The following is a 25,616-nucleotide window of genomic DNA, read 5'->3' as shown; positions in this document are numbered from 1 at the left end:
TGGCATGGCCAAAAGATTTTTTTATTTTTAATTATAATGAGATAGATACCTTTTTTTTTTTTTTAACCAGGAGGCAGATAGAGGGAGAGGGACGCGGCAGGTACTATCTGCTTCTTCACAGGGTGTGAAGACCCTTTGGGATGGAGAGTCCAGAGATTCCTTTGAGAGATGGAGAAATACAGGCTGAGCAAGGGTAGGGGGATTATACCGAGACCATAGGGAGCCCTGCAGAGGCAGGACTTGGCCTGATCTCTGGACTCCCGGGCCTGGACTCTTCCTCAGCGTCCTGCCGAACTCTCCCCTCTGGAAGGAAGCTGGCCTTACCTAGAGCCTTCCTGGTCTGCTTTTGCCAGAGCCCTTGAGACAGGCTGAGGACTGGTTGCCATAGAGATGGTGGGCTGGGCAGTTCCAAGGTTGGCAGATGGGGGTGGGGGATGGGGCAAGAAACCAATATGCTAAACGCCCACCAACAGTTGGTCAGGACTTCTTCCGGGAGACCTGGGCATGACACACGGCAGCAGGCTCCGGGGACCGCCACAGGTCTGCTCAAGCTTCTCTCAAGCACCCCTTACGCTAAGCAGGTGAGAGGGGGCCCCGCGGGGGGACTGCCAACCGCCCAGAGGCAGGCTGGCTCTCTGGGGTGGGAGGTCAAGGTTGAGGGAGGCCACAAGATTGGAGCCAAGGCCCAGGAGAGAGTCAGGGAGGTCCGAGACGGGCAGGGACGTGGGGTGAAGGGGAGGATGATGCCTAGTTATGACTCCCAGGTTTCTGATGGGGCAGTTTTGGCAAATTGGGAGGATTTGGGTTTCAGGAAAAATGATGAGCTTTTCCTTCCTTGGCTTTGCAAGGCCAGAGCCCTCTGGGGCACTGAGAAGAGCTGTCCAGGGCCGAGAGGCAGCCCAGAGCAAAGGGGGCAAATCTGGGCTCTAGGACAGTCCACACGTTAGCTCCTGGCCCTGCTTCCCGGCTGTGTGACTTTAGTCAAGGGACTTCACCTCTCTGAGCCTCAGTGTTCTCATCTGCATGATGTGGGTGAGAGTGAGCAGGGACCTCATAGCATCCTTGTGTGTGTGTGTGTGCTTGTGTGTGTGCGTGCGGGCCTGTGTGACTTCAATGGCTCAGTCAAGCCTGACTCTCTGAGGCCCCATGGACCGTAGCCTGCCAGGCTCCTCTGTCTGTGGAATTTTCCAGGCAATCATACTGGAGCAGGTTGGCATTTCCTTCTCCAGGGCATCTTCCCGACCCAGGGATCAAACCCACACCTCTTGCGTTTCCTGCATTGGCAGGTAGATTCTTGATGACTAGAGCCCCCTGGGAAGCCCCATAGGGTCCTTGGGAAGGAAGGTTAAGTGAGTTAATGCAAGAAAGTCCTGGGCATGCAGCAGGTGCTCAGTGAATAGCACTGTTGCTTTTTAAGATTTATTTACTTATTTTTGGCTGCTCTGGGTCTTTGTTGCTGCAGGTGGACTTTCTCTAGTTACAGTGAGCAGGGGCTGCTCTTCCTTGTGGAGCTCGGGCTTCTTATCACAGAGGCTTCTCTGGTTGCGCAGCACAGGCTCCAGGTGTTCAAGCACCAGTAGTTGCGCCGTGCGGGCTCAGACGTTGCGGCTCATGGGCTCCAGAGCGCAGGCTCCTTAGTTGTGGCCCACAGGTACAGTGGCTCTGCAGCACGTGGGATGTTCCTGGATCAGGGCTCAAAGCCGGGTTCCCTGCACTGGCAAGCGGACTCTTAACCGCTAGACTGCCAGGGAAACCCACTGTTGCTATTTTAATATTAATAATTCAGGTCGTGATCTGTCAGTTCCCGTGATCTGTCAGTTCCCAGGGTAACAGCAGGGGTGCATAGGACTGTCCCCTGGGCGACTGGCTCAGAGCTAGGCCTCCTCTCCTACCTTCGCCCAGAGGAGTCTTGGGAGCGGTGATGGTGTTATCCATGCCCAGAAGCAGAGGTCTCGGAGCGCGGGGCAGACACCAAAGAAGGACCGGAGGCTCAGAGGCCGGAACAAGAAGGGGCAAAGCTCTTCGGAAGCTGAGGAGTAAGTGGCTGTGGAGGGCCGAGAGGGATGCAGGGGGCCAGGCCCCGCTGGGGGCCAGAGTTTGGGCCCTGACCCCTGCCTCCTGCCCTCTCCCTCCTCAGTGTCGTCCCCTCTTCTCCTCGGAAACCCTCCTTCCCCTTCCAGTGGGCCTGGGAGAGCTTCACCACAGATGGCCGGGCCCTGCATCAGCCGAGCTCTGTCTTGGCCCCTGGCCACCAGGCCCTGCCCTTGCCCCTGGCGGTCCATCACCACAAGTCCCGGCGCAAGTCCACGCCCGCCCTCCCAGAGGCCCACAGCTTCTGCTGGAAGACAGAGGAGCCGAACCTGGAGAGGAGACAGCAGCTCAGGGCCTGCAGCTGCACCTCCATCCCTCCGGGCAGGGGGACCAGCCAGGAGCTGGAGCCGTCCGGGGAGGGAGGCTTGCAGTCGCCCAGGAAGTCCTCAGGGTCCGGGTTGGAGCCCGAGGAGTCTGAGCCGGAAGGCCTGGGAGCCGAGGAAGCTGAGAGGGGTCTGATTCCAGGGGAACTGCCCCAGCTCCCCAGGAGGGGGTTGATCTTGGAGGAGGAGCAGTTTTCAGAGGCCACAGAGGAGGCCGAGGACGGGGAACACCGGGCCCCCTGGAGAAGGAGGACCAGTTCTCGAAGAAAGGGGCGGAATTCTGGTGAGGAGGCCTGGGACGAGAGTGAAGTGCGGCGCCTGGAGAGTGTTTCCAGCTCCACCAACCTCCGAGAACCACAGAGGAGGAAGCCAAGGGCCAAGGAGCTGGAGGGGCCGTGGGACCTGGAGAAGCTGCAGAGGAAGCTGCAGCAGGAGTTGGACTGTGGTGAGTCCTGGGGTTCAAAGCCCAGGTTCCCCACAAAGTCACACAGCGTGGAGAGGGGCCGGAGCCAGTGACCTGGGCCAGGTGTTCAGACACGGCCAGGCTGGGCTTCAGGTGCGGGGAGGGATTGCCCAAGGGGACAGGAGGATCAATAGTCCCTGACTTGTCCCTCTGTGGACAGGCCCCGAGAAACAGCCCTGGAAGTCTTTGCGGGCTGCTGTTCAGGCCTCCAACTGGAGCAGGAAGGCCCACCCCTTGGGAGATGATGAGACTTTTCTGTTTGCAAACTTCCCTAACCGCACCTTCCACAAACGACAGGAGGCCACCAGGTGAGGTGGAGAAGAAGGAGGGTGGGAGCAAAGCACAGGGACTAGAGAAGGAGCTAGTTCTCCAAGAGACACTCATCCATTCATCCTCTCATTCATCCCTTCATTTATCCACTCACTAGTCCTTCTGATCATCCAGTCATCCATCCATCCATCCATCCATCCATCCCCTTGGCCAGCTGTTTATTGACATAAGACACTTCTCACTCACTTCTACCCATTCATTAATGTATTAGTTAAGTGATTAATGCAACATACATCGGGTATCTGCTCACGGGTACTCAGGATATAAAGGTAAAAAGACTTGGTTTCATCCCTAAGAAGCTCAAAGTCAGCTGGAAAAGGAGACAGATGGGGGGAAAAGGGACAATGGCAGAAGAGTTAGATCGTTACTATCCTTGGGGCTTGAACAGAGACAGTGGGAGCAGGAGGGAAGAACGGGGTGGGAGCTGCTGGCAATATCTAGGCAAAGGCTTGAACCAGGTGGTCATGTGAGTGAAGAGAGAATGTTTTATCTGAAAGGATATTTGGAGGCTGGCTTAGTGGGCCTTGGTGACCAGTTAGAAGTGTGGGGTGAGATCCATTCAGCATTCTGATAGCACCCTATGAGTCTCCCCCTGTCATCTCTGCTCGAGATCTTCCCATGCTCCCCAGCACCCCAAGGACAAAGCCCAGATCCCTTGGGAAGGTGCTGGGCTATCTGTCTATCCCTTTGCACAATGTGAAGGCTCCTCCAGGGAAGTTGCCGGATCTTTTTGATAACAGCCCCCATCTGGTGCCCTAAAAGGGTCTGCACAGAGTTGGTGCTCAATAAACCTGTGCTGAGTGTATGTTTGCATTTACCCTTCTGTTTGTCTACCTCTCCATCTTTCTATCTGACTATGATTCATGGCCTTTACTGGAAGGACTGATGTTGAATCTGAAACTCCAATATTCTGGCCACTTGATGCAAAGAACCAATTCATTGGAAAAGACCCTGATGCTAGGAAAGATTGAAGGCAAAAGGAGAAGTGGGCAGCAGAAGATGAGATGGTTAGATGGTGGTGTCACTTCTCAATGGACATGAATTTGCAAAAAATCTGAAGATAGTGAAGGACAGAAGAGCCCGGTGTGCTGCAGTCCAAGGGGTCACAAACAGTCAGACACAACTCAGGGAGAGAATGACAACAATTATGCATGAACTCACCCATATTGAGTTTCCGTGACAACAATTATGCATGAACTCACCCAAATTGAGTTTCCATCTATGTTAGGCACTGTTCTATGTGCTTGGGATACACTGGCGGTGAAGAGGACAGACAAGGAATCCTGCTCTCATGAGGCTTACATTCTACTTGGAAAGAAGGATAATCAATAAAGAAATGAACAAAACGTAGAGCTAGAGATGGAAAATCTCTGGGAGGTAGATGGGGTGCTAAGGTCTCACTTTCTCTGACCTTTGAGCAAAGACCTGATTGGCAAGAAGAACTGATCATCAGACCTGGGGGAAGGGTGTTTCAGGTGGACTAGGTTCTGTCTATTCAACCATCCACACCATTCATCCATTACACGCACGGATCCTCTCACCGTTTCTTTCTCTTTCCCATTCATTCATCTGTCTGTCCCTCAAACCAACAGGCATTACTCTAGCTCCTACTAGATGTGGGGTGAGAGAAAGAAAGATCTGGGCCCTTCTGTCAAGGAAAGCTGCTTTGCAAGGGGAAGGTGAGGTCACGGGTATGTGTGCCAAGCTCCACAAGGCTGAAGACGGTCAGAGTTGGGGCACACCACTGGCTGGAATAGGCAGAAGGCTTCCAGGAAGAGTTGAGAAAGGCCTGAGCTGGGCCCGAGGGCTGAGCTCCCAGAGGCAGCCTCCATTCAATTCGACTTCCATGACAAACCCCATTCCCTAGGCCCCTGGCTCTCTGGACTGTGGAAATCTCTCCTTCTAGGTCCCCGTAGGCCCCTATCTACCCCTGGGCCTCCATGAGGCTCCTGTTCCCTGCAGACTTCTCCTACCCCTCTGCTTTTCCTCTCCCCTCACCCAAGAAACCTGCTGCGGGCCTGGGAGCTGCAGCAGCGGGAGGAGCAGCAGCAGGCCGAGGTGCGGCGGGCCCGGGAGCAGCGAGTACAGCATCAGGTGGCTCGCTGCCTGGCAGCCTACGCACCCAGAGGGAGCCGGGGGCCAGGGGCTGCCCAGCGCAAGCTGGAGGAGCTGAGGTAGGAAACCCAGGGTTGTGGGGGGCCTGGAGGGGAGAGCGCAGGGAGGTGGTGCTAAGTGTCAGACAGAAGGACCAAGGAGACCCTGTCCTCAACCCACCCATGGGGCTGAGCCCCCAGGACCATCCTCCCTGCCAGGTAGGCAGGTTGGGCCACTTTACAGATGAAGACACTGAAGCCCAGGAGGAAAAGGGGCTGGGACAAGGTCACCCTGTTATTTATTTATTTTTTGGCTTCACCTTGTGGTATGCGGGATCTTAGTTCCCTGGCCAGGGATTGAACCCAGGTCCCTGCAGTGGAAGCGTGGACAGCTGGACAGCGTAACAACTGGACAGCCAGGGAATTCTCAAGGTCACCTGGCTAATAATAACCATCCCAACAGCTGTCAAAGGCTCAAGTTTGAATTGTTCTACATGCATCATCACACTTTCAAATCTTGTTTTCTGATTTCAGATGCCAGGTGTGCATACTATAAAAATTCATGTATTACAGGGATAGTTGGTGGAGAATGTGAATAGTGCCTATGGTCTGAGTCCTAGAGACAGTTGTTCGTGGTCAGGGGCAGAGTCATCCATTTCATTTTCTTCTTATGTTTTGATCATAAAAAAGCAAATTAAGATTTAAAAGCAAATCTTTTTTGGACTCATAAGAGTAGGTATTATCACCACTCCCATAATTTTACACATGAAAGAAGCTCCAAGAGCTTAAATAATTTGTCAAAAGTCACAGGTGAGCATCAGTGCTGGGATTCCAACCCAGGCAGCCATTTGGCCACCATGAAGGGCCCAAATGCCCAGTCTCCAGATATAGTATACCAGGATCTTCCCCGCAAAGCCCAAGCTGGTGAACCAGATAACTCAAAGAAATATGATCACTGATGCCACTGACACTGAGCACCTCTAGGGTGCAGCTGGCACCAAGGCAGCCCTTCCATCTGGGGAGAAGCACTAGGTCAAGGGGAGTGGGGTACTGCTCAGAGACCAGGGGGTTTCTACCCTGCGATGGGGCCACTGAGGATCCAGTGGGGCTCCGATCACCTACTCTTTGAGGCTCAGCCATATCACCCCCAACTTTGCCAATGAGGAAATCCTTGATCAGTGAACCGGGAGATGCCTTCTCCCTGCTGGACTTCAAGTTCACCTTTTTTTTCTCACAAGGCAGGAAGAGGAAGTCTCCCACTCCAGTGGCAGGGGTCAGTGAGAGGAGTGTTCCAAACACAATCCTTTCATTTTCTACTTGGGAGCAGATATTTCCCATGGAGGGTGTCTCAGTGCTTTCAGCCCTTGACCTTAGCTCTGTGCTGCATGCAAGATTCTGCTCTTCCTAGGAGTGAGGGCACAAAAGGCATTGCCCTGTAGCAGGGAAGCTCCAAACTTTCCTTTTATTCTGAGATAATAGGGCAAAAGCCCACTAACACGACTTCCTTTCTCACTTAGAGCTCCAAGACATGAGTTTCCTTTCAATTCTAACAGAAATAGCCTCAAGAACCACACAGGAAAAGTGTACGCGACATCACGGGCAAGACAGAGATATAGCTCAGGCTTCCCCCACCTCTGCTCCTTGAAACTGCTGTAAAATCCCCCCTTGAATATTGAAGACTCTTCTTCGCAGTGACTTCTGTTTCCGGTCATGGTTTTCAAGTCCATCTTTTTCTTGAATGGAGAAAGTTTCTTTACCTGGTGCATAGCCAAGGGTCCTGGCCCAGCAAGCCAGTGTGCTTTCCCGTGGGGCCCCGCACATTTGCCAGAGGCTCCCAGCAGAGGCTGAGTCTTGTGTGCCTCTCCCCTCCTGCCCTGTCTCTGAGTGCTGCTGCCACAACCCTCGCCCTCTCTTGTGTGCTCGGCAGAAGGATGCCTGGTCCCACGTGTGACGCGGTCAGAGGACCCTTCTCACTCACGGCCAGGACTCGCAGCTTGTAGAGCCGACAGATTTCTGACAAGTGCACCAACTGCGTTTTTGTACATGGGATCGTGCTTCTCCAGTGGAATCTGGATCTTTCTGGGATGTGTTCTTTCTCTTGCAGTTTGTTGTTGATTTTCACTCGCTAAGTTGTGTCCGACTCTTTGCAACCTCATGGACTGCAGTACTCCAGGCTCCTTTGTCCTTCACTATCTTCTGGAGTCTGCTCAACTCATATCCATTGGGTGGGCGATGCCATCCAACCATCTCATCCTCTGTTGTTCCCTCCTCCTTCTGCCCTCAATCTTCCCCAACATCAGGGTCTTTTCCAATGAGTTGGCTCTTCACATCAGGTGGCCAAAGTATTGGAGCTTCAGCTTCAGCATCAGTCCTTTCAGTGAATATTCAGGGTTGACTTCCTTTAGGATTGATTGGTTTGATCTCCTTGCTGTTCAAGGGACTCTCAAGAGTCTTCCCCAGCACCACAGTTCAAAAGCATCAATTCTTCATTTGCAATACATTTCTTTAGTTCCACTGTCCCATTTTCTAAACTATTGGCTTACAAGAAGCACAGAGAATTCTGGCAAGCTCGTACTGAACCCAGGGTCCAGAGCGTGATCTTGCCCAAAGCCACAGCCAACAGTCACAGCTTCTCCTCACAGGCAGAGAGGGTGCAGGGGTGGACGCGGGGAAGGCAGGGCTGTGCACACAGACGTCCAGCTGCTCAGAAGCCAGTGCTGGCCCCTCTTCCTCGGGGATGGCTGGGAGGATGGGCGAGCCTGGCACGGTCTGCCAACCCAGGCTCCGTGCTCAGCCCCTCACTTCCCAACTGTGCAACCTCAAGTCCCTTGTCCCTCCTGAGCCTCAGGCGTGTCATGGACAAAACGGTGGCAGATGATTCTCACTCCATTCACGTCAGGGGGAATCCCAGCCGAAGACGGAAATGAAATGACTTTGTAAAGCTAAGGGCGGGAGGACAAACAGGAAGTCCTTAGTGAGGGCTCATCAGTGGGGATGGTGCGAGTCCACGGTCAGCTGCCCAGAGGCCCATCTTCCCTCAGGCGCCAGGAGCGACAGCGCTTTGTTGAGTACCAGGCAGAGCTGCAAGGCATCCAGCATCGGGTGCAGGCCCGGCCCTACCTGTTCCAGCAGGCCATGCAGGTGAGGCTGGCACCTGGGCAAGTGTGTGGGCTCCCTGAGAGCAGAGCTTCTCACCGGCCGAGAGGGTAGGGAGATGAGGCGGGAGGGGCCCCCTCAGTTTGGACCCTTGAAAAGCCCTGGGACCCCCTCAGTAATCAGAGTCTCACTGTGTGCTCGGGGCAGCCCAGGTGAGAGAGGGGACCCCTCTGCTTTCTCCTCAGGCCAACGCCCGGCTCAACGTGACCCGGCGCTTCTCCCAGGTGCTGTCGGCACTGGGACTGGATGAGGAGCAGCTGCTGGCCAAGGCGGGCAAGAGGGACATGGAGGGCGCCCCCAGGAGGCACAGGTGAGGCCCAGCTGTGGGGAGATAGGCCACCAGCACCCTGCCCCACGGGGTCTTGCTCAGCTGCCGCCTGCCCCGCGGGGTCTCACTCAGCTGCTGCCTGCCCAGGGGCCTCCCCCGCAGCCGCATGGGTCCACCCTGAATTTAGACTTCCGTCCTGCCCTGTCCACTCCCTGGCCAGAAGGACTCAGTCTAGCTTTCGCAGTCAGCAGGGCCGTCCCCAGGCCCTGTCCTCAACATCACTTGAGAAAGGAAGGGCCAAGGTTATTTCCCCACAGAACGCTTACACTTCAGAACAACTTGGTGCAGAGCAGAGGTTATCAGGCTTGGGGGGCGGGGGTAGTCTCCCGCTCAGGGTCTCAGAGTGTAAGAGCCACATTTGAAACCACCGACATTGGTGATGAAGGCCTTGCCCCCCCTACAGCCCTGGTCTCCTTGGTTATGGGGGTGGGGAGTTGCAGAGCCCAGTGGTCTCTATCTGTGTCTTCATCTTTAAGGAGCCACAGGTCAGTGGGGGCGAGAATGGAGCCCTCTTCTCAGAGTCCTCCAAAGATGGAACCCACTGGCAGCCAGGCTGACCAGCACTTCGCCCCAAATCCAGACCAAGAGTTGAGTCCCTGAGAGAAAAATTAAATGCTTTGTGGAAAATACAGTGTGGGATTTCTGGCGGTGGTGGGAAGTGGTTGTGGGTTGGGAGCAGGCAGTGACAGGTGGGTACGCAGCACGCTTGGCTTGTGCTCACATCCCCCAGGAACTCTGGCTGTTCCGACGGCCCCCGCCCAGTACAAAGGGCTCTATCTCTGCCCAGAGGAGTGAGTGGGGCATCTCCCAAGAGCAACAGCTGCAACGCCTACCAATGCTGGGTCCTGGAAATTCAAGAGTGAACAGGACAGAATGCCTTCCGCCTTTGGGAACGCCCAGTCCTGTGGGGGAGGGGGCGGGCCTTTAAGAGGGCGCAAAATCACACGCTAACAGATGGGCTGGCAGATCGAGCAACTGGCAAGTGGGGGTGTCAGGAGGAATTGTGTGAACTGAGCTTTTACACTTAAGTAACTACAAGTTACAGTCTCCTCAAAGGAAAAGAAAAGCTCACACACACACGGATGTGCCAAATTTTGCATTCAATTTCAGGGGGTTTACAGATACACAGAAGCTCAACTCGACCTCCGGGGCAGTCACAGAGCTCAGGTTAAAAAACCCAATCCAAGGAGCGTGGCAAGGCAGCGTTGGCAGACAATACTAGATGTAGGAGTTGGAAGGAAGCTGGACTGTGGAGCTGGGGGTCTCTGGAGGAGAACATGCTAAGTCGTTTAACACCTGATGGAGCCACGACCCCAGGCAGTACACTAGGAGGACGCCTACTGGAGAGGTGGGCGCTGCCCAGGGAGAGTCCGTGATCCAGTGAATATCCGAAATTGAGGGTGTGAAAACGGAGGGAAACCGGGAAGGGGCTTCCAGCTCTGGCGATCCTGGCTTGGATGGTCCCTAGGTCCCATTCTGGGATACAGTCTTCCCCAGACCCAGTCGCGAACCTTGAGGCGCGCACGCGCAGTCGACCCACCGGCTTAAAGACCGCTACCCAGGCTCTGCTGGCTGCGACTGCGCAGGCGGGTTCAGATCCCGGCCTTCCCATGAGCCTTTGGGGCGGGCTCCGAGGCAAACGACGGAAGCAGCCGCTCTTGGTTTCCGGCAACAGGACACCGGCTGTCGGGCGACCCGGAAGTGTTCCCATTTTGCGTCGTCGGGGCTCGGCGGCGGCCGGGCTCGGGGTGGACAGATCAGCATGGGGTCGTCAAAGAAGCACCGCGGGGAAAAGGAGGCGGCAGGAACTACAGCAGCGGCCAGCACCGGGGGCGCTACCGAACAGCCGCCTAGGCACCGGGAGCACAAAAAACACAAGCATCGGAGCAGCGGCGGCGGCAGCAGCGGCGGCGAACGACGGAAGCGAAGCCGAGAGCGTGGGAGCGAGCGCGGGAGCGGGCGGCGCGGGGCCGAAAATGAGGCCCGCAGCAGCACGCACGGGCGGGAGCGCAGCCAGACAGAGCCCTCCGAGCGGCGCGTGAAACGGGAGAAGCGGGATGATGGCTACGAGGCCGGTGAGGGGCCTGTGCAGGGGGCGGGGCGACCGGAGGTGCCCCGGGTATGTGGGCTCTGGGTATGGAGGCCGAGTGCATCAGGCCGAGGCATCCCCTGGCTTTTTCGTCAGCACTCTTTAAAGGGTCTTTCTGTGGCTATTTGGGACTGAAGATTGTCTTTCTCTGTTAAACTGTCTTGAGGGTAGAGATTTTCTTTGTTTTCCTCAATCGGCATATCACGAGCCCTCCCTGAATGTGTTGAATGAATGAAGCGATGGCAGCATGGGCAGAGGCAAGAACAAACGTGTTGTCAAAGTTGTGTAGAGTTCATAGCAGAGACAGCAGTCTGTAAGAGAGACCCGGTTCCGAACACTAAGGGCCGTATAGGCCCTGTTAAGAAATTGAAACTTGTTTTGAGATGAAGCCATGAATTTGAACTGACGAGTGAGTTGACCACATTCATATTTTGCAAAGATCACTGTGTTGAGAACTGGGAGAAGGGCAGTAGAGACTGGAGGTGAGATGAAGGCTGATGGTGGCCTGCACGGACGCATTAGCCATGGGATGGAGAAACGTGGACAGATTGGAGAGGTGTTTTGGAGGAGGAGGTGATGGAGCTTAGCGTTTGGATGAGAGCTGGAAAGAGAAGAAGGAATTGAGGGTGCGCCTTGAATTTTGACTTGAGCAGTTAGTTGAGTGGTAGTGATCTCTACTGATGTTATCCTGGTGGTTCAGTGGTAAAGAATCTGCCTGCTCTGCAGAAGACAAAAGAGACACGGGTTCTATCCCTGGGTGGGGAAGATCCCCTGGAGGAGGGCATGGCATCTCACTCCAGTATTCTTGCCTGGAGAATCCCGTAGACAGAGGAGCCTGGAGAGCTACAGTCCATAGGGTCTCAAAGATTTGGACACAACTGAATTGACTGAAGCACGCATGCCCAGTCCTGTCGACTGAACTTCAGGAGTTTGGAAGAGAAACAGATTTTTGGAGGGAGACAACTGAATTCTGTTTTGGAGAGTGTTGAATTTGATGTGCATGGAGAAACCCAGGGCTTGGGCTGGATAGAGCAGTTTGGGAATCATGAGTGTTTAGGTGGCATATGAAGTCCACAGAGAGACTAGGAGTAGGAAGCCAGGGGTGGTAGCAGAACCTGATAAATGCCAGTGTTTTAGTAGAAGGCTGAGCAGGAGGCCACGAAAAAAGGAGGTAGGCTATCCCCCAAAGCAGGAAAACCGTAGAATGTCGTGTCAGGGGATCTGTGGGAGTGCTCATCTGTGTCACACACTACTGGAGACCAGATGAAAACCAGAGCTGAAAAGAATCCTTGGGGTTTTGAAATAAGGAGGCTGGTGATCTTGGAGAGAGCCTGGAGTGGTTGGGGTTCAGAGTTCAAGTGGGATAAGAGGTAGAGGTAGGTTGTGAGGTGAACATGCTGGAACGATGAGCTGTGGTGGCGCCTGGTGGGGGCAGCTCCATCTGAGTCGGAATCTGACTTCTGCATGTGGTGTTCAGTGAAGTCACTTGCTCTTTGTGAGGTGAGTAGAGGATGTCCTAAGTGCTCTTTTACCTCAGTGATCTCAGCAGCATCACAGAAGAGGCTCCAATAAAGTATATTTCTTCACTGCATGAATTACACAGAGGGTGTAGTTATGCTGCCAAGACGGTCCCTACCCTGTGAGGAGAAGCAGGTCCAGAAATGACTGTGGCCGTGTTGTGCAGAGAAGAGCAGTTCATGCTGATCAGTAACGGAGCAGGACTCCAGGGAGGAAGTGGGGTCTGATAGGATTTTGTTAACAGCCTGACGCCAGAGAGGGCAGTGTAGGTTGAAAGCACAGGATACGCAAAAGTGGAGAGGTGGCAAAGTGAAGGACGTAGAAAGCTGGACCCTTTGGATCAGGAAAGGAAGGTGTGGGGAGAAGCAGCATTCTCAGAGCCTGGGACTCGGGTGGAAGGAGCTCCTGGCGGGGAGGAAGCAGGCCCAGGTGCTGACCTCATCTTGGCCCTGCACCTGGAGCCAGGGCTGCGGCTCCTGGGCCCAGTGCTCCGGCTCCTGGGCCCAGTGCTCCGCTCCTGAGCCTTGCTGCTTCTTGTTCCAGCTGCCAGCTCCAAAACTAGCTCAGGCGATGCCTCGTCACTCAGCATCGAGGAGACCAAGTAAGTCCTGTCTCCTTTTCATTTCTGTGTTTTCTTCTGGGACAAGCAGCTTCTGGGGTAGCTGTCTGGGGAGGCTTTCACATAGTACACGTTCTGATTGAAGTGGGAAGCATCATGTAAATCATCCCAGCCAACCATCCGAGTTCCCAAAGTGGACTCTGAGGCCCAGGAGAGGCTGGCCTTGCCCCGGCTAGGGGGCAGGCCAGGCCTTCCGCCTGATTGGGAGGCCAGTGCTCTTCCCACTGCTGGGTCAGGGCATAGGTTTGAGACCCTTCGGACCACTCAGTCCCCTCCTATTTTCTCCCCCTCTTTGTACAGAAATGCATTTGGTGCCCCTATTTCTTGGACAGCTCATAACACTTGTATCTCTTGTCCTCAGTAAACTCCGGGCAAAGTTGGGGCTGAAACCCTTGGAGGTCAATGCCGTCAAGAAGGGTGAGTGTGGGGCTGAGGGTGGTGGGAGGGAGGGCATTTGGGGTCAAGGAGCGAGGCTGTCTGGAGGGATTTTTGAAGAAAGTGGGGTTGGAGTGCAGGTCAGCACCACTCAGTGGTCCCGCGTGGGTGCTAGCTGCGGGCCTGGGGCTTCCTTGCTCCTGTGATGGGTCTGGGACTTGGCTGCTGCTTTAAGCTTGAGCAGTCAGCGTGGCAGCCTCAGTATGGCTGCGAGGTAGCGTTAAAGGGGCCAAGAGATGCGCACAGCGCTGCAAACTCATCTGCGCTATGCACGTTGGTTTTTTTTGTTTGTTTTAGTTTGTTTTTTTTAAAGTATGACCAGAGGGGCTTTGGAAGGCATGGAGGGTCCCATCTTTTTGTAGGGGTGATGTGGGAGTGTGGGGTTGCCTGGGAGTTAGGAGGCAGAGGATTCTTCCCCTGCTTCTGGCTTCTCTGGCCCCTGAGTGGGACGGGGCAGCGTGAGTGGCTCCCTCCTTTCCCCACCAGCCTTGGGCAGGCATAGCCTCACGCCTGGGCCTCCCTTCCAGAGGCGGGCACCAAGGAGGAGCCCGTGACCGCCGATGTCATCAACCCCATGGCCTTGCGACAGCGAGAGGAGCTACGAGAGAAGCTGGCGGCTGCCAAAGAAAAGCGCATCCTGAACCAAAAACTGGGGTGAGGGTCCCCGCCAGGTGGGCTCAGGCAGGGTCTGAGGAGGCACCCAGGAGATCTGGAGTCGGGGTTGGGGGAGCAGGAGCTGGTTCCCCAGAGCATCTTTCTCCTCTGTCTTCAGGAAGATTAAGACCCTGGGGGAGGACGACCCCTGGCTGGATGACACCGCGGCCTGGATCGAGAGGAGCCGGCAGCTTCAAAAGGAGAAGGACTTGGCAGAGAAGAGGGTGAGGTGCTGGGGGTCACTCTGCCTCTGGTGGCCTGATGGCTGGGGGGCCGCAGATGGGCTGTGGGGCCGTGAGGCGGGGCCTCAGAGCAGTGGGAGGCCTGTGCTTAGTGGCGCCTGCATTGGGTTCCCAGAGGCTTGCTTGTTTAGGTCTGTGCTTTTTGCATCCCCACTTAGTAAGGCCCCAAGTCCTCCGGTGATCCAGAACAGCCTGAGGTCATGGGTCACCGCCCCATCCCTATCCCGTAGGCCAAGCTGCTGGAGGAGATGGACCAGGAGTTTGGTGTCAGCACCCTGGTGGAGGAGGAGTTCGAGCAGAGACGGCAGGTGGGGCTGCGGTAGCCGCGGGGAGAGGCCGGGGAGGCTGCTGTCCCAGGTGCTGGGATCCCTGGGCGGGGTCCAGACTGGGCTGCACTTTCTGCTCCGCCTCTAGGACCTGTACAGCGCCCGGGACCTGCAGGGCCTCACTGTGGAGCATGCCATCGACTCCTTCCGCGAGGGGGAGACGGTGATCCTCACCCTCAAGGACAAAGGTGGGTTGCACTGGGGCACTCTGGCTGGGGGCCCAGGCCCTGCTGGGTGGAGGGCGCGTGACCCGCCCCGCCTTCTCCACTGTGTCTGCAGGAGTGCTGCAGGAGGAGGAGGATGTGCTGGTCAACGTGAACCTGCTGGACAAGGAGCGGGCGGAGAAAAACGTGGAGCTGCGCAAGAAGAAGCCCGACTACCTGCCGTACGTGGAGGACGAGAGTGTGGACGACTTGGCCCAGGCAGGCGGGCAGCGTGGGCACCGGGCAGGGGGTGTTGGCAGCGGGTGGCTGGTTTGGGAGGAGATGGTGGCTCTGTGGTTTTTCAGGAGCCAGACTGCATTCCAACCTGTCCCTCTTGCCTTGCAGCACAAACCTCGCTCTATCCTGTCCAAGTACGACGAGGAACTCGAAGGCGAGCGGCCGCAGTCCTTCCGACTGGAGCAGGGCGGCGTGGCTGATGGCCTCCGGGAGCGGGAGCTAGAGGAGATTCGTGCCAAGCTGCGGCTGCAGGCCCAGTCCCTGAGCACGGTCGGACCACGACTTGCCTCCGAGTACCTCACACCAGAGGAGATGGTGAGTCCTGAGGTCTCCGCCCAGACCTGCCCCTCCCTCTCCTCAGGGGCCACAGGCTGCCAGAAGGCACTAGAAGGGGGATCGGGTAATCGCGTGGTACATGGTCCCTGTGGATGAGCAGTAACCGGCAGCCCCGTCGGGGTGCTGCGGGGAGGCAGTCAGTGCAGACAGAACAAGGACTGTGAGCCAGGTGCCCCTGAGCTGGTGTGCAGGTTCTGCCGCATCGCCAGCCTGTGCCTGGGGTGTCATTTAGCTGTGAGCCTGAGGCTTCTCTGAAATGGGGGTGGCAGGAACCACCTCACGGGGACTGTTCCAAGGGTTGGTGGTGGTCTGGTAAGCGGTTGTTCTGTAGGGTGTCACCTTCGGGGTGCTGTGTGGACATGCAGGTAGACCTCAGGCTCAGTAGGTTGCTTGCCTGTGTGGTTGAGAGCAAGACTCTGGAACCAGACTCCGGGATTTCACTGTCCTGGCTCTCCTGCTTAGGAGCTGGTGACTTTGCACAAGGTACTTGATCTCTTGCTGCCTTAGTTGTCCTCATCTCACAGATGGGATGACGGTTACTCTCGTCTCACTCGTGTGTGAACTGCTGCGTAGCAGCAAGCAGCGTGCACTCCCATGGGCTTGTGCTGCTGCCTCGCTTCGCCCTCACGTCTCTCCCACCTTCTTCTCCTTTCAGGTGACCTTTAAAAAGACCAAGCGGAGGGTGAAGAAGATCCGCAAGAAGGAGAAGGAGGTGATCATGCGGGCCGATGACCTGCTGCCACTTGGGGACCAGACTCAGGATGGGGACTTCGGTTCCAGGTGGGCTGGTAGACGGCTGGGTGTGGGAGCTGGGCCGGCCCTAGAGCCAGCCTCACAGAGAAGCCTCTGCCCACAGACTGCGGGGCCGGGGGCGGCGCCGGGTGCCTGAGGCGGACGAGGAGCCCCAGGAGGAGGGGGAGAAGGAGCCCATGCCTCAGCCGCCACCGTCAGATGACACCCGCGTGGAGAACATGGACATCAGCGATGAGGGTGAGGGCCCGGCCTGTGGGGTGGGGGACCCGAAGGGCTTGGGCAGGAGCCGGTGGTGGTCTGAGCGGGCGTCTCCTGTGTCTCCCCCAGAGGAGGGCGCCGCGCTGCAGTCTGGGTCCCCAGAGGTGCTGGAGGAGGACGAGGCAGAGCTGGAGCTGCAGAAGCAGCTGGAGAAGGGGCGCCGCCTGCGGCAGCTGCAGCAACTCCGGGACAGCGGCGAGAAGGTGAGGGGCTCCAGGGGTCGGGCGCAGGCGGGCGCTGGGGCCGGTGTGACAGGTGTGCCTGTGGTCGCTTGTCCTCAGGGGCACGCAGTCCCACGCTGTCATAGGCGGTCCCCGTATTCTGGTTTGCACCCCCTTTTTGTTGAACGTCGTGTGACTGGTGGGTTTCTGGGTTTCTGCCATGTTTTCACTGTGGGGTGCTTTAGCGGTTTGTTGTTTCCATTTTCTTTCCTGCTGGGGTGTGTGTTGTTGCCTCGCTGAGAGTGAGGCGTCATCCTAGGGCTGGGAGGTCACTGGGGGAAAGGACAGCCAAGGGCTCCTCTGAGTTTCATGGGGCAGAAGTGGCAGTGAACCTGTGAACACGAGCAAGCTGAGTGGTCTCTGCTGTGACGTCTGTGCAGACAACACGGGAGCGACCGGAGGTTGGTCTCTTAGGTCCGGTGTTCGGGAAGGCCTTTCAGGGGGTGCCTTTTGAGCTGAGACTGAAATGACATAGTGGAGTCTGCCTTGCCCAGACTCAGAGTGCCAGGCACTCAGGCCATGGGGACAGCAGATGTCCTTTGGCGAGATGACTTAGAATGTGTGAGGACCAGGTGGGCTGGAGCGGAGGAAGGGAATGATGGTGTGAGCTGAGGTGGAGAGTTGAGTGGGGCCTTGAGGCCGTGGTCATTGCTGGCCCTCTCAGAGCACTGATGCGTGCCAGGCACCGCTTAATGCTTTGTGTGTGGATTCACTTAATCCTCCAGCAGCACTAGGAAGAAGGCTCTGTTACCTCCTTTTTATAGATGAGAAAACTGAGGTACAGAGGTGGTAGGCAGGTTGCCCAAGATCACGTGACTGGGAGGTGGCCGAGCACAGCCTGGCTCCAGAGCCCGCACTTTAACCCTGCACCTCCCAGCAAGAGAGACTGTGGGGCCGGAGACAGGCTGCAGCAGCAAACCCAGGGTGCCCACCGTGCGGGTAGAGCAGCAGGGAGCCACCGGACTGAGGCCTTCCTGAAGCCAGGGAAGGGTTTCAAGGAGAGGGAGGGAGCATCTTCAAACAGTATTGAGGGGCAGATCAGATTTGGCCCTGGTGGAGACAACGCCACTGTGGAGACAGTAGCTTCGAGAGGGTTGAGAAGAGCTGGGACTGGAGGAGGAGGGGCATTGGGACGATTCCTTAGCCCAGGAGTGGGCGCGCTTTGTTCACGGGCCAGGAAGAAAGTATCTGAGGCTCAGGGCTCTGCCTCCAGCTCGGGGAGCCGGGGGCGGAGCCGAGCGCCGTTGCCACTTAAGGTACTAGGGTGGGGTGGGGGGTACAGTTTGCCCAGCCCTGCCCTAAGGAGAATGAGGAAATGGGTCAGTAGCTGAAGAGGGCATGAGGTGAGGGAAGTTTTTCCTTTTTTGTAGTTAATGAGGTATAGCGTTTATATTTAAAAGTTATGTTCCAGAGTCAAGAGCTTATGGCTGAAAGGATCATGCCAGTTATGTGACCCAGTGGGATTCATCAAGGTTGGATTTTCTACTGGCTGGGCCATTTTCTGAAATGGGGTAGACTAGGGTAGGAACGAGTGTGGGCAAGAAAGTGAGTGTTTGCTTTCGGTTGAGTTTGGTTTGAGATGTCTCCTCATTGGAGGTGATTGTTATTGAATAGACAGTTGGATGTATGACCTTGAACTTCATATGTATACTTGGGAGAGACTGAGATGGAAGCATGGAAGTCAGTGTGTAGATGGGGTTTATACCAGAGGACTGGATGGGATCACCGGGAGTGAATGTAGATAAGGAAGAGAAGGTAAGGCGAGGACGGAGAGGAGAGCTGCTGTCCTGGAAACCACGTGAAGACCTGTCTGGAGGGAAGGTGTGAGCGGTGGTGATGCAGATTCGGGAGAGTTCTGATATCCGGAGGAGGGGAACTGACCGTGGGGTCAGCCAGCACGGAGGTCACTGATGCTCCCGTCCAAGGTTGGCTCGGTGGGGTGGTAGGAAACGGGGGCCAGATCATGCAGGTGTTAGCAAGGTTGCTGGACAGGAGATTAGTAGGTGAGAGTTGACTCTGTTCTGTACGCCAGCAAGAGATGGAGAATGTAATTTTAAAAAGAGACCGTTCATGAAAGCAGTATAGATAATGAAGTAACACGGACGAACAATAGAAGGCATTATGGATAATGAATAATGAGCTTAGCAACAAAGTTAAAAGGAATGAAGACATGCAAGATCTCTAGGAGGAAAACTGTAGTCCGTTTTTGAAAGGGATTAAGCAGGACATGTTGTTTCAGTTACCCAGGGCTGCCATAATGAAATACCGCAGACCGGGTGGCTGAAACAGCAGCAGTGTATTCCAGCACTTCTGGAAGCTTCAAGTCCAAGGTCAGGATGTTGGCAGGTTTGCTGCCTTTCGAGGCCTCTGTCCTTGGCCTGTAGGTGGCCGTCTTTTCATGGTGTCCTCACATGGCCTTTGGGTGTAATTCCCTGGTGCGTCTGTCCTTCTTACAAGGACACCAGCTTATTAGATTCAGGCCTACTCTTAGGGCCTCATTTGACCTTTATTATCTCTTTAAAAAAGGCCCTGTCTCCAGGTACAGCCACACTGGAGGCAAGGGCTTCAATGTACAGATGTTTTTGGGGGGGACACAGCATGTCCATAACAACCTTATTAATGGATAAAAGTAATGTAAAGATGTCTGTATCCTCGCAGTTCCAGTAGAAATCCCAGTAGGTTTTTGTAGAACCTGGCAAGGTGATTCTAAAATTTACACAGAAGATCAAAGGGCCCCAAATAGCCAAGACCCTCAGACTAATCAGGTGGTGGGATTTGCTGTAATAGATTCCTAGTCTTTTGGTTGTTCAGCCGCTAAGTCAAGTCCGATTCTTTGGCGACCATGTGGACCATAGCCCACCAGGCTCCTCTGCCCATGGAATTTCCCAGGCAAGGATACGGAAGTGGGGTGCCATTTCCTTCTCTAGGGGTTCTTCCCAACCTAGAGATCGAACCCGCACTTCCTACTTGAGAGGCAGATTTTTTACCACCGAGCCACTGGGAAGCCACTTTCAAGTCTTTAGACAGTTGTAATTGAGGCCCTGTGATATTGGGGGCATTAAATGTGGCCCCTACACCCCAGAAACAGACTCCTGCCGTAGGACACGACGTGGCCCAGTGTAAAAGGAGCTCAGCTCGATAAGCGGTATCAGGACAATCAGTTATCTATTTGAAAAAATGTGAAATGCGGTTTGTACCTCACACCTTGTGCAGAAATTCACTTAAAAGGTTAAGAACTTAAAAACATAATATTTGAGAAAAGCGTGAAGAATTTTGTTTATGACTATGGTAGAGGTTCTTTTTAACTGTGTTAAAATACCCATAGGATTTATCATCTTACCCATTTTTAGGTATATGGTTCTGTGGTGTCAAATATATTCACCTTGTGTGCAGCATTTAACTACTTAGAAATTAAAAACTTGATTTTCATTTAAAAAGTTAGTTTTATTTTAAAGATACCATGAAGGGAACTTCCTGGTGGTCCAGTGGTTAGGACACCCCACTTTCATTGCACAGGGTTCTGGTTTGATCCCTGGCCAGGGAACTAAGATCCCACCTGCCTTGTGGCACAGCAAAAAAAAAAAAGAAAAAGATGTCGTGAAGAATGTAAAAAGATAGGCCAAATGGAGAAGATACTTGTCCACATGCAGAAGGGCAGTTCACAGAGGTGCAAGGGTGCATGACCCCTGAACCACAAGGTGAGGCCCAGCCTGGGTAGCAGTGGAGGAAGGGCGAGCTGACACGATAGATCAGGTCCCGCCCGCCTCACTTGGCAGAAGTGTCAGGCTTGATAATGTCAGGTGTCCATGAGGACGTGGGGCAGCCAGAGTTCTTGTCCACACTTGGCAGGGGCCTGTAAAGGAGTCTCATCAGTGGGGGGACACTGATGAACCTTGCAGAGTGAGGTCGCGTGTCTCAGCGGACCGCACCCCGTGTGAATGCTCGTGTCGGGTTCTTGGTCCGGGGAGAGGCTGTCTTTGGTGCACTGGAGAACTCCACCGCGGTACGGTCACAGCTCGGGACGGGATTCTGTGGGGAAGAGCTGTTCAACTGGAGCCGCTTACATCAAGACTGGCCGTAAAACAGATGCGTATACTTGAAAACATAGGATTAGACAGTGTGCTTCCGATTACGTAATGTTTGAAAATCGCATAACAGAACAACAGACTGTTCATGGGTGGGTCTTTACGTGCTAAACTGTGAAGGAAAGGCCGTGAATCGTGACCGCAGCTATGTGGGGAGGAGGCCTGTGGGGCCTGAAAGGGTGTTCATAATGCTGTTCAGCCAGGTCATGGGGACATGCTGTTTGTTTGGTGGCGGTGATTTTTAAAGGCATACGCGTGTGTTACAAGTAACCTTTTTATGTGTAGGATGACGTTTATTTAAAAATGTGATGTCATGTAAGGAAAGGAGTGCAGAGGTGGACACGGAGACTGGAAACTTTTCTGACGAGTTTGCTGTCAGGGGCAGAGCAGGAAGGCTGTGGTGTTGCAAGAGGATTCTTCGAAGAGCAGAGAGGGTCTTCCCTGATGGTCCAGTGGCTAACACTCCATGCTTTCCCTCAGGGGGTGCTGGTTCAATCCCTGGTCTGAGAACTAAGATCCCATATGCCCAGCAGCCAAAAATAAAAGAGGGAAAAGGGGGGAAGATCCTAGACAGTCCCTGTGTGCTGGTGGGAGTTACACAGGACGGGCATGGTGTCGGGAGCAGAGTTCTGGTGGCCCTCGGAGCCCTGCCAGGTGGGGTGGCCTGTGGTGGGCGCAAGGTCAGGCGTCGGCTGTGAGAAGTGGGGCGGCAGGGTGGGTGGCTGGTGGTTCAGCTCTGGAAGCAGGGGGCAGATCCATGGAGCATCCAGCCTGTGCAGAGCCGGGGTTCCAGGGGGAGGGATGTTTACTTGAGTCCTGAGCCAAGTCTGTTCGGGGAGGAGTGGGTGGAGGAGGGGTGGGAGAAGGAAGGCGCGGGGTGCGAGAGTGAGTGGAGGAGGAGGAGCAACAGAGGCTTGGTCACAAGGGGCCGTGCCAGATTCTGTATATTAATTCAGAGGGCAGTGGGGAGCCATCGCCGACTTCGGAGCGATGGAGCGAGATCGTGCAGAGCAGACCAGGGGTCAGGGAAGAGGAAAGCGCAGTCTGGTCCGCTGTGGGCAGTGGGAATGGCATGCTGTTCTGCCGCCAGGGAGGGTGGCGGGGGTGGTTCCTGGGTCTCCATGGCAACCCCCTAGAAACTTCTGGGTTTGCCCACAGCTGCTCCCTCCCCCAGGTGGTGGAGATCGTCAAGAGGCTGGAGTCTCGGCAGCGGGGCTGGGAGGAGGAGGACCCAGAGCGGAAGGGGGCCATCGTGTTCAATGCCACGTCTGAGTTCTGCCGCACTCTAGGGGAGATCCCCACCTACGGGCTGGCCGGCAACCGGGAGGACCAGGAAGAGCTCATGGTGGGTCCTCGGGCAGCCCACCCCCCGCACACTCCCCGGGCCTGCTCTGCTCTTGGGCACCGGGCATGGCGGCCCTGCCAGTCCTCAGGGACAAGCCTCAGTGCTCAAGGGGGACGGGCTCGCCAGGGCCTGGACTGAGCCTGGTCATCCCTCCTTCAGGACTTTGAACGGGATGAGGAGCGCTCAGCCAACGGCGGCTCCGAGTCTGACGGGGAGGAGAACATGGGCTGGAGCACCGTCAACCTGGACGAGGAGAAGCAGCAGCAAGACGTGAGGAGGGCGAGGAGCCGGGGTGGGGGCCGGGGGGCGCTGCCAGGTGCAGGGGCCTGGAGGGGTGGGCGCTGGGCTGGGGGCTCAGCTCTGCCCTCCCCGCCATGGGGCTGCCATGTCTCAGAGCCCTGGGCTCCTCCTGCATAAATGGGGTATATGGACCTCGTTGGGTGTTGTGGATTAAATGAGGCATCTCGTCGCGCAGGGCCTGGTGCACAGCAAGGACCACGGTCCTGGGAGGGGTGACTGTCGGGCAGGAGGGTAGCCCACTTAGCACCCCCATCATTGTGTGCTCCGCCCCCCCAGTTCTCTGCCTCCTCCACCACCATCCTGGATGAGGAGCCCATCGTGAATAGAGGGCTGGCGGCCGCCCTGCTCCTGTGTCAGAACAAAGGTAAGGGGCTCGGGCTGCCCCGCAGTGGCCTGGGAGCCGCGGCAGAAGGCGGGCCAGGCAGCTGCTGCCCTCCAGCCCCCTGCCCCCTTCCTCCCCCCGCCCCGGGCCCAGCAGTCGCAGTGGCTGCTGGCCTTTGCCGCCTCCCCCATCCTCAGTGCCTGCGCCCATATGTGCCCCACCAGGCACCACTGCCCCGGAGGCTCGGCCTCTCCTCTGCGGGGAGTGGGTGGAGTGGCCGCAGTCCAGGCGGTGGCACAGAGACCTTGACGTTAGGATCGCAGCCCTGCTGTGTACTGAGCCAGTGGCCCTGGACAGGCGCCTGACTTCTCTTGGGTCTCCGTTTCCTTTGTCTGCACGAGGGGACTGATGTCTCTCCCTTCCCATAGCACAGCTTGGAGGGTCCCCCAGGGGCCACCTTGCTGTTGGGGGCGCTGGGCAGCCTGGCTCTCACAGATTCCACCCCCCAGGGCTGCTGGAGACAACAGTGCAGAAGGTGGCCCGGGTGAAGGCGCCCAACAAGTCCCTGCCGTCGGCCGTGTACTGCATCGAGGACAAGATGTGAGTGCGGGCCCACCGGGGCCACGCCGCCGGGAGCCTGGGTCGGGGGGGCAGCGCTGAGGCCCCATGTGTCTCCCACAGGGCCATCGATGACAAGTACAGCCGGCGGGAGGAGTACCGCGGCTTCACCCAGGACTTCAAGGAGAAGGACGGCTATAAACCCGACGTGAAGATCGAGTATGTGGACGAGACGGGCCGGAAGCTCACACCCAAGGAGGTGAGCGGGGCCGCGCCCTGGAGTCTGGGCCAGGGGACTGTGGTGTCCATTGCTTGGGGGCACAGCGGTCCCCCCTTGCAGGCCTGGCAGGAGGGCGTCTTTGCTTGCCTGCCCCCTTCCCAGCAGCCCCCCGAGCTCTCAGCTGGTGGCAGCTGTTCGCCTTTCTCTGCCCACATTCTTGGGGTTTGCTGCCCCCTTGCACATCCTTCCCTCTCTTCGGGGGCTCCCAGAGGGTGCCAGGCCCGGGGCCATCTTCCAGCCCCTTCCCAGCCGCACCACCCCCACCTCGGCTCAGCTGGGACTGGGGAGCCACCGCCCTTCCCTGCCCCGCGGGCTCCGGTGGCTCTAACGGTGTTTTGCCCGGGTCGCAGGCTTTCCGGCAGCTGTCCCACCGCTTCCATGGAAAGGGCTCCGGCAAAATGAAGACGGAGCGGCGGATGAAGAAGCTGGACGAGGAGGCGGTGGGTGCCCACGGGGACGTGGCCGTGGCCTCTGAGGGTGTGGGGTCGGGGGGACTGAGGCACAGTCAGACTGCCGTGCTGACTGGCCCCAACCCACAGCTCCTGAAGAAGATGAGCTCCAGTGACACGCCCCTGGGCACCGTGGCTCTGCTCCAGGAGAAGCAGAAGGCCCAGAAGACCCCGTACATCGTGCTCAGCGGCAGCGGCAAGAGCATGAACGCGTGAGTGGGGCGGCGTGGTGCCCGCGTGCGGTGGGGGGCAGGTCACAGCTGCTCTGCAGCCTCACTCTCCTCCTCTCTCTGCAGGAACACCATCACCAAGTGAAGGCGGTCTCCCCTCTGATCCCTCCCCAACTTTAATATTAAATAAAGCTCCTCCTTATTCTTCCCCTTGGTCCTGGTGCAGGTTCCAGGGTCAAACCTGGGAAGAGGACAGGCGGTGCCAGACGGAGCATGGCGACACTGCCCTCCGGCTCCGTCGTCATCTGGGTGACCTCAGGCGGCCACTGAACCTCTCTGGGCTTTAGGTCTGCCATTTGTTTGACCAAAACATCTTTGCTTCATAGGATGTCTTGCGATGATTAAGTGAACTCATTTCATTCACTCACCTGGAATGTGGAGGTGAGCAAGGCCCCTCAGAGGTGGCTTAGGGTCTGGCTTCTGCCAGGTGAGACCTGGTCGTAGGTGACACAGATGACAGAGACGCAGGGAGGGAACTGGCCCGGCTCCTCTAAGGCAGCTCCGGCCCATGCTGGGCCCCAGCCAGCCAGAGAAGCCAGCTGGTGCGCTTTCTCACCCTCGCCTCCCCCAGCCGCTCCTGGCATGGTCGTACCAGTCCTGGCTGTGGCTGTTAAATGTCACACCTTATCCTCTGCAAGGCTGGCTTCTGGGTAAGAGTTGGGAGGTGTTTTAGAGGCTCAGTCACTGTGGCCTCTCCCAGTCCCAGTGCTACAAGAATCGCTCTGCTCACAGCCAGGACGGGCGCGGCAGGGTCTGGGGGCATCGCAGGCTCCTGTTGTCTACGTGGAGAGAGAGAGGCCCGGTTTCTCAGAGCACCCGCCTCCTGGGAGCCTTGTCCCCTGAGCAGGGCAGGTGAGGTTCCTCGGTGTGAACTCCGTGAGGGACAGTAAGAGCCTGAACCGAGGGAAAGGTGATGACTGGCTCTGGTGGGAGTCAGACGAAACCAGCATCCCACTGCCCCCACCTCCACCCGCGTGCGTGGCAGATGGTTCACAGATTTTTTTTTTTTTTAATGAAAAAAAAAAGTGGATTAAAATAACCTTAGAAAATGTAAGAAAAGAACAGAAAAATGTAAACAAGGGACGAAATACAGTTGCCTTAACGCATTGCTTTTGATGACAGTTACTTTGTGGCAGCCCCGCCCAGCACTGTCGTGTCCTGCTTTAGCTTGTCTCATTTTGGGGTCTGATTCTGATTCAGTTTTCACTTGGGCTTCTTCCTCATGTTCCTCAGGGAGGGTCCCTGTGGGATACCTAGGCTGGGTCTAGGATCTGGGGGATCTCCGTCTATTTCTCCCAGAAGCCTATGCGGCATGTCCGGTGTTGCGGACGATGGTCCATTGTCCCTGGCAGCAGAGCACCAGCTCTGGCCG

The 25,616-nt window shown here is 56.3% G+C and overlaps 2 protein-coding genes across 5 annotated transcripts; both read left to right on the top strand.

The window, feature by feature from the left end:
* Window positions 1-419: 419 nt before the first annotated feature.
* On the top strand, window positions 420-9,411 carry TSGA10IP (testis specific 10 interacting protein). The gene is made up of 8 exons (XM_086384804.1): window positions 420-581; window positions 1,903-2,036; window positions 2,138-2,859; window positions 3,038-3,185; window positions 5,211-5,381; window positions 8,342-8,441; window positions 8,642-8,766; window positions 9,261-9,411. The coding sequence occupies exons 1-8, from the start codon at window positions 435-437 to the stop codon at window positions 9,382-9,384; spliced, it is 1,671 nt and encodes a 556-aa protein (XP_086240930.1). The 5' UTR covers window positions 420-434; the 3' UTR covers window positions 9,385-9,411.
* Window positions 9,412-10,498: 1,087 nt separating this feature from the next.
* On the top strand, window positions 10,499-25,350 carry SART1 (spliceosome associated factor 1, recruiter of U4/U6.U5 tri-snRNP). 4 transcript variants are annotated; one of them, XR_015157935.1, is made up of 20 exons: window positions 10,499-10,859; window positions 12,935-12,992; window positions 13,372-13,427; window positions 13,973-14,099; window positions 14,218-14,323; window positions 14,572-14,649; window positions 14,756-14,855; window positions 14,947-15,089; window positions 15,216-15,422; window positions 16,099-16,223; window positions 16,300-16,433; window positions 16,524-16,657; window positions 21,919-22,105; window positions 22,265-22,375; window positions 22,682-22,769; window positions 23,237-23,327; window positions 23,409-23,544; window positions 23,916-24,005; window positions 24,105-24,226; window positions 24,311-24,391. XR_015157935.1 is itself a non-coding variant. In XM_086384801.1 (20 exons), the coding sequence occupies exons 1-20, from the start codon at window positions 10,547-10,549 to the stop codon at window positions 24,529-24,531; spliced, it is 2,511 nt and encodes an 836-aa protein (XP_086240927.1). In that variant the 5' UTR covers window positions 10,499-10,546; the 3' UTR covers window positions 24,532-25,350. The 4 variants fall into 4 exon arrangements, 3 of the variants coding, with proteins under 3 accessions (XP_086240927.1, XP_086240928.1, XP_086240929.1); XM_086384801.1 differs by lacking the exon at window positions 24,311-24,391 and adding an exon at window positions 24,411-25,350 and having other exon boundaries at window positions 21,935-22,105; XM_086384802.1 differs by having other exon boundaries at window positions 21,935-22,105.
* The last annotated feature ends 266 nt before the right edge of the window (window positions 25,351-25,616 follow it).

The sequence above is a fragment of the Bos grunniens genome, chromosome 29 (assembly GCF_055505025.1).
Source record: "Bos grunniens cultivar Pamir isolate PY7600 chromosome 29, Bosgru_T2T1.0, whole genome shotgun sequence".
Classification (NCBI taxonomy): Eukaryota; Metazoa; Chordata; class Mammalia; order Artiodactyla; family Bovidae; genus Bos; species Bos grunniens.
This window is presented reverse-complemented; position numbering and strand designations above follow the sequence as displayed.

What these genes read in the sequence shown, in the direction of transcription:
- TSGA10IP (XM_086384804.1), top strand. Translation starts at nt 435, where the DNA reads ATGGGGCAAGAAACCAATATGCTAAACGCCCACCAACAGTTGGTCAGG. An exon ending in GCACCCCTTACGCTAAGCAG is followed by an intron (nt 582 to 1,902) that starts GTGAGAGGGGGC and finishes ACCTTCGCCCAG; the next exon opens with AGGAGTCTTGGGAGCGGTGA. An exon ending in TGTTCCAGCAGGCCATGCAG is followed by an intron (nt 8,442 to 8,641) that starts GTGAGGCTGGCA and finishes CTTTCTCCTCAG; the next exon opens with GCCAACGCCCGGCTCAACGT.
- SART1 (XM_086384801.1), top strand. Translation starts at nt 10,547, where the DNA reads ATGGGGTCGTCAAAGAAGCACCGCGGGGAAAAGGAGGCGGCAGGAACT. An exon ending in AGGACTTGGCAGAGAAGAGG is followed by an intron (nt 14,324 to 14,571) that starts GTGAGGTGCTGG and finishes CCTATCCCGTAG; the next exon opens with GCCAAGCTGCTGGAGGAGAT. An exon ending in GGAAGCTCACACCCAAGGAG is followed by an intron (nt 23,545 to 23,915) that starts GTGAGCGGGGCC and finishes CCCGGGTCGCAG; the next exon opens with GCTTTCCGGCAGCTGTCCCA.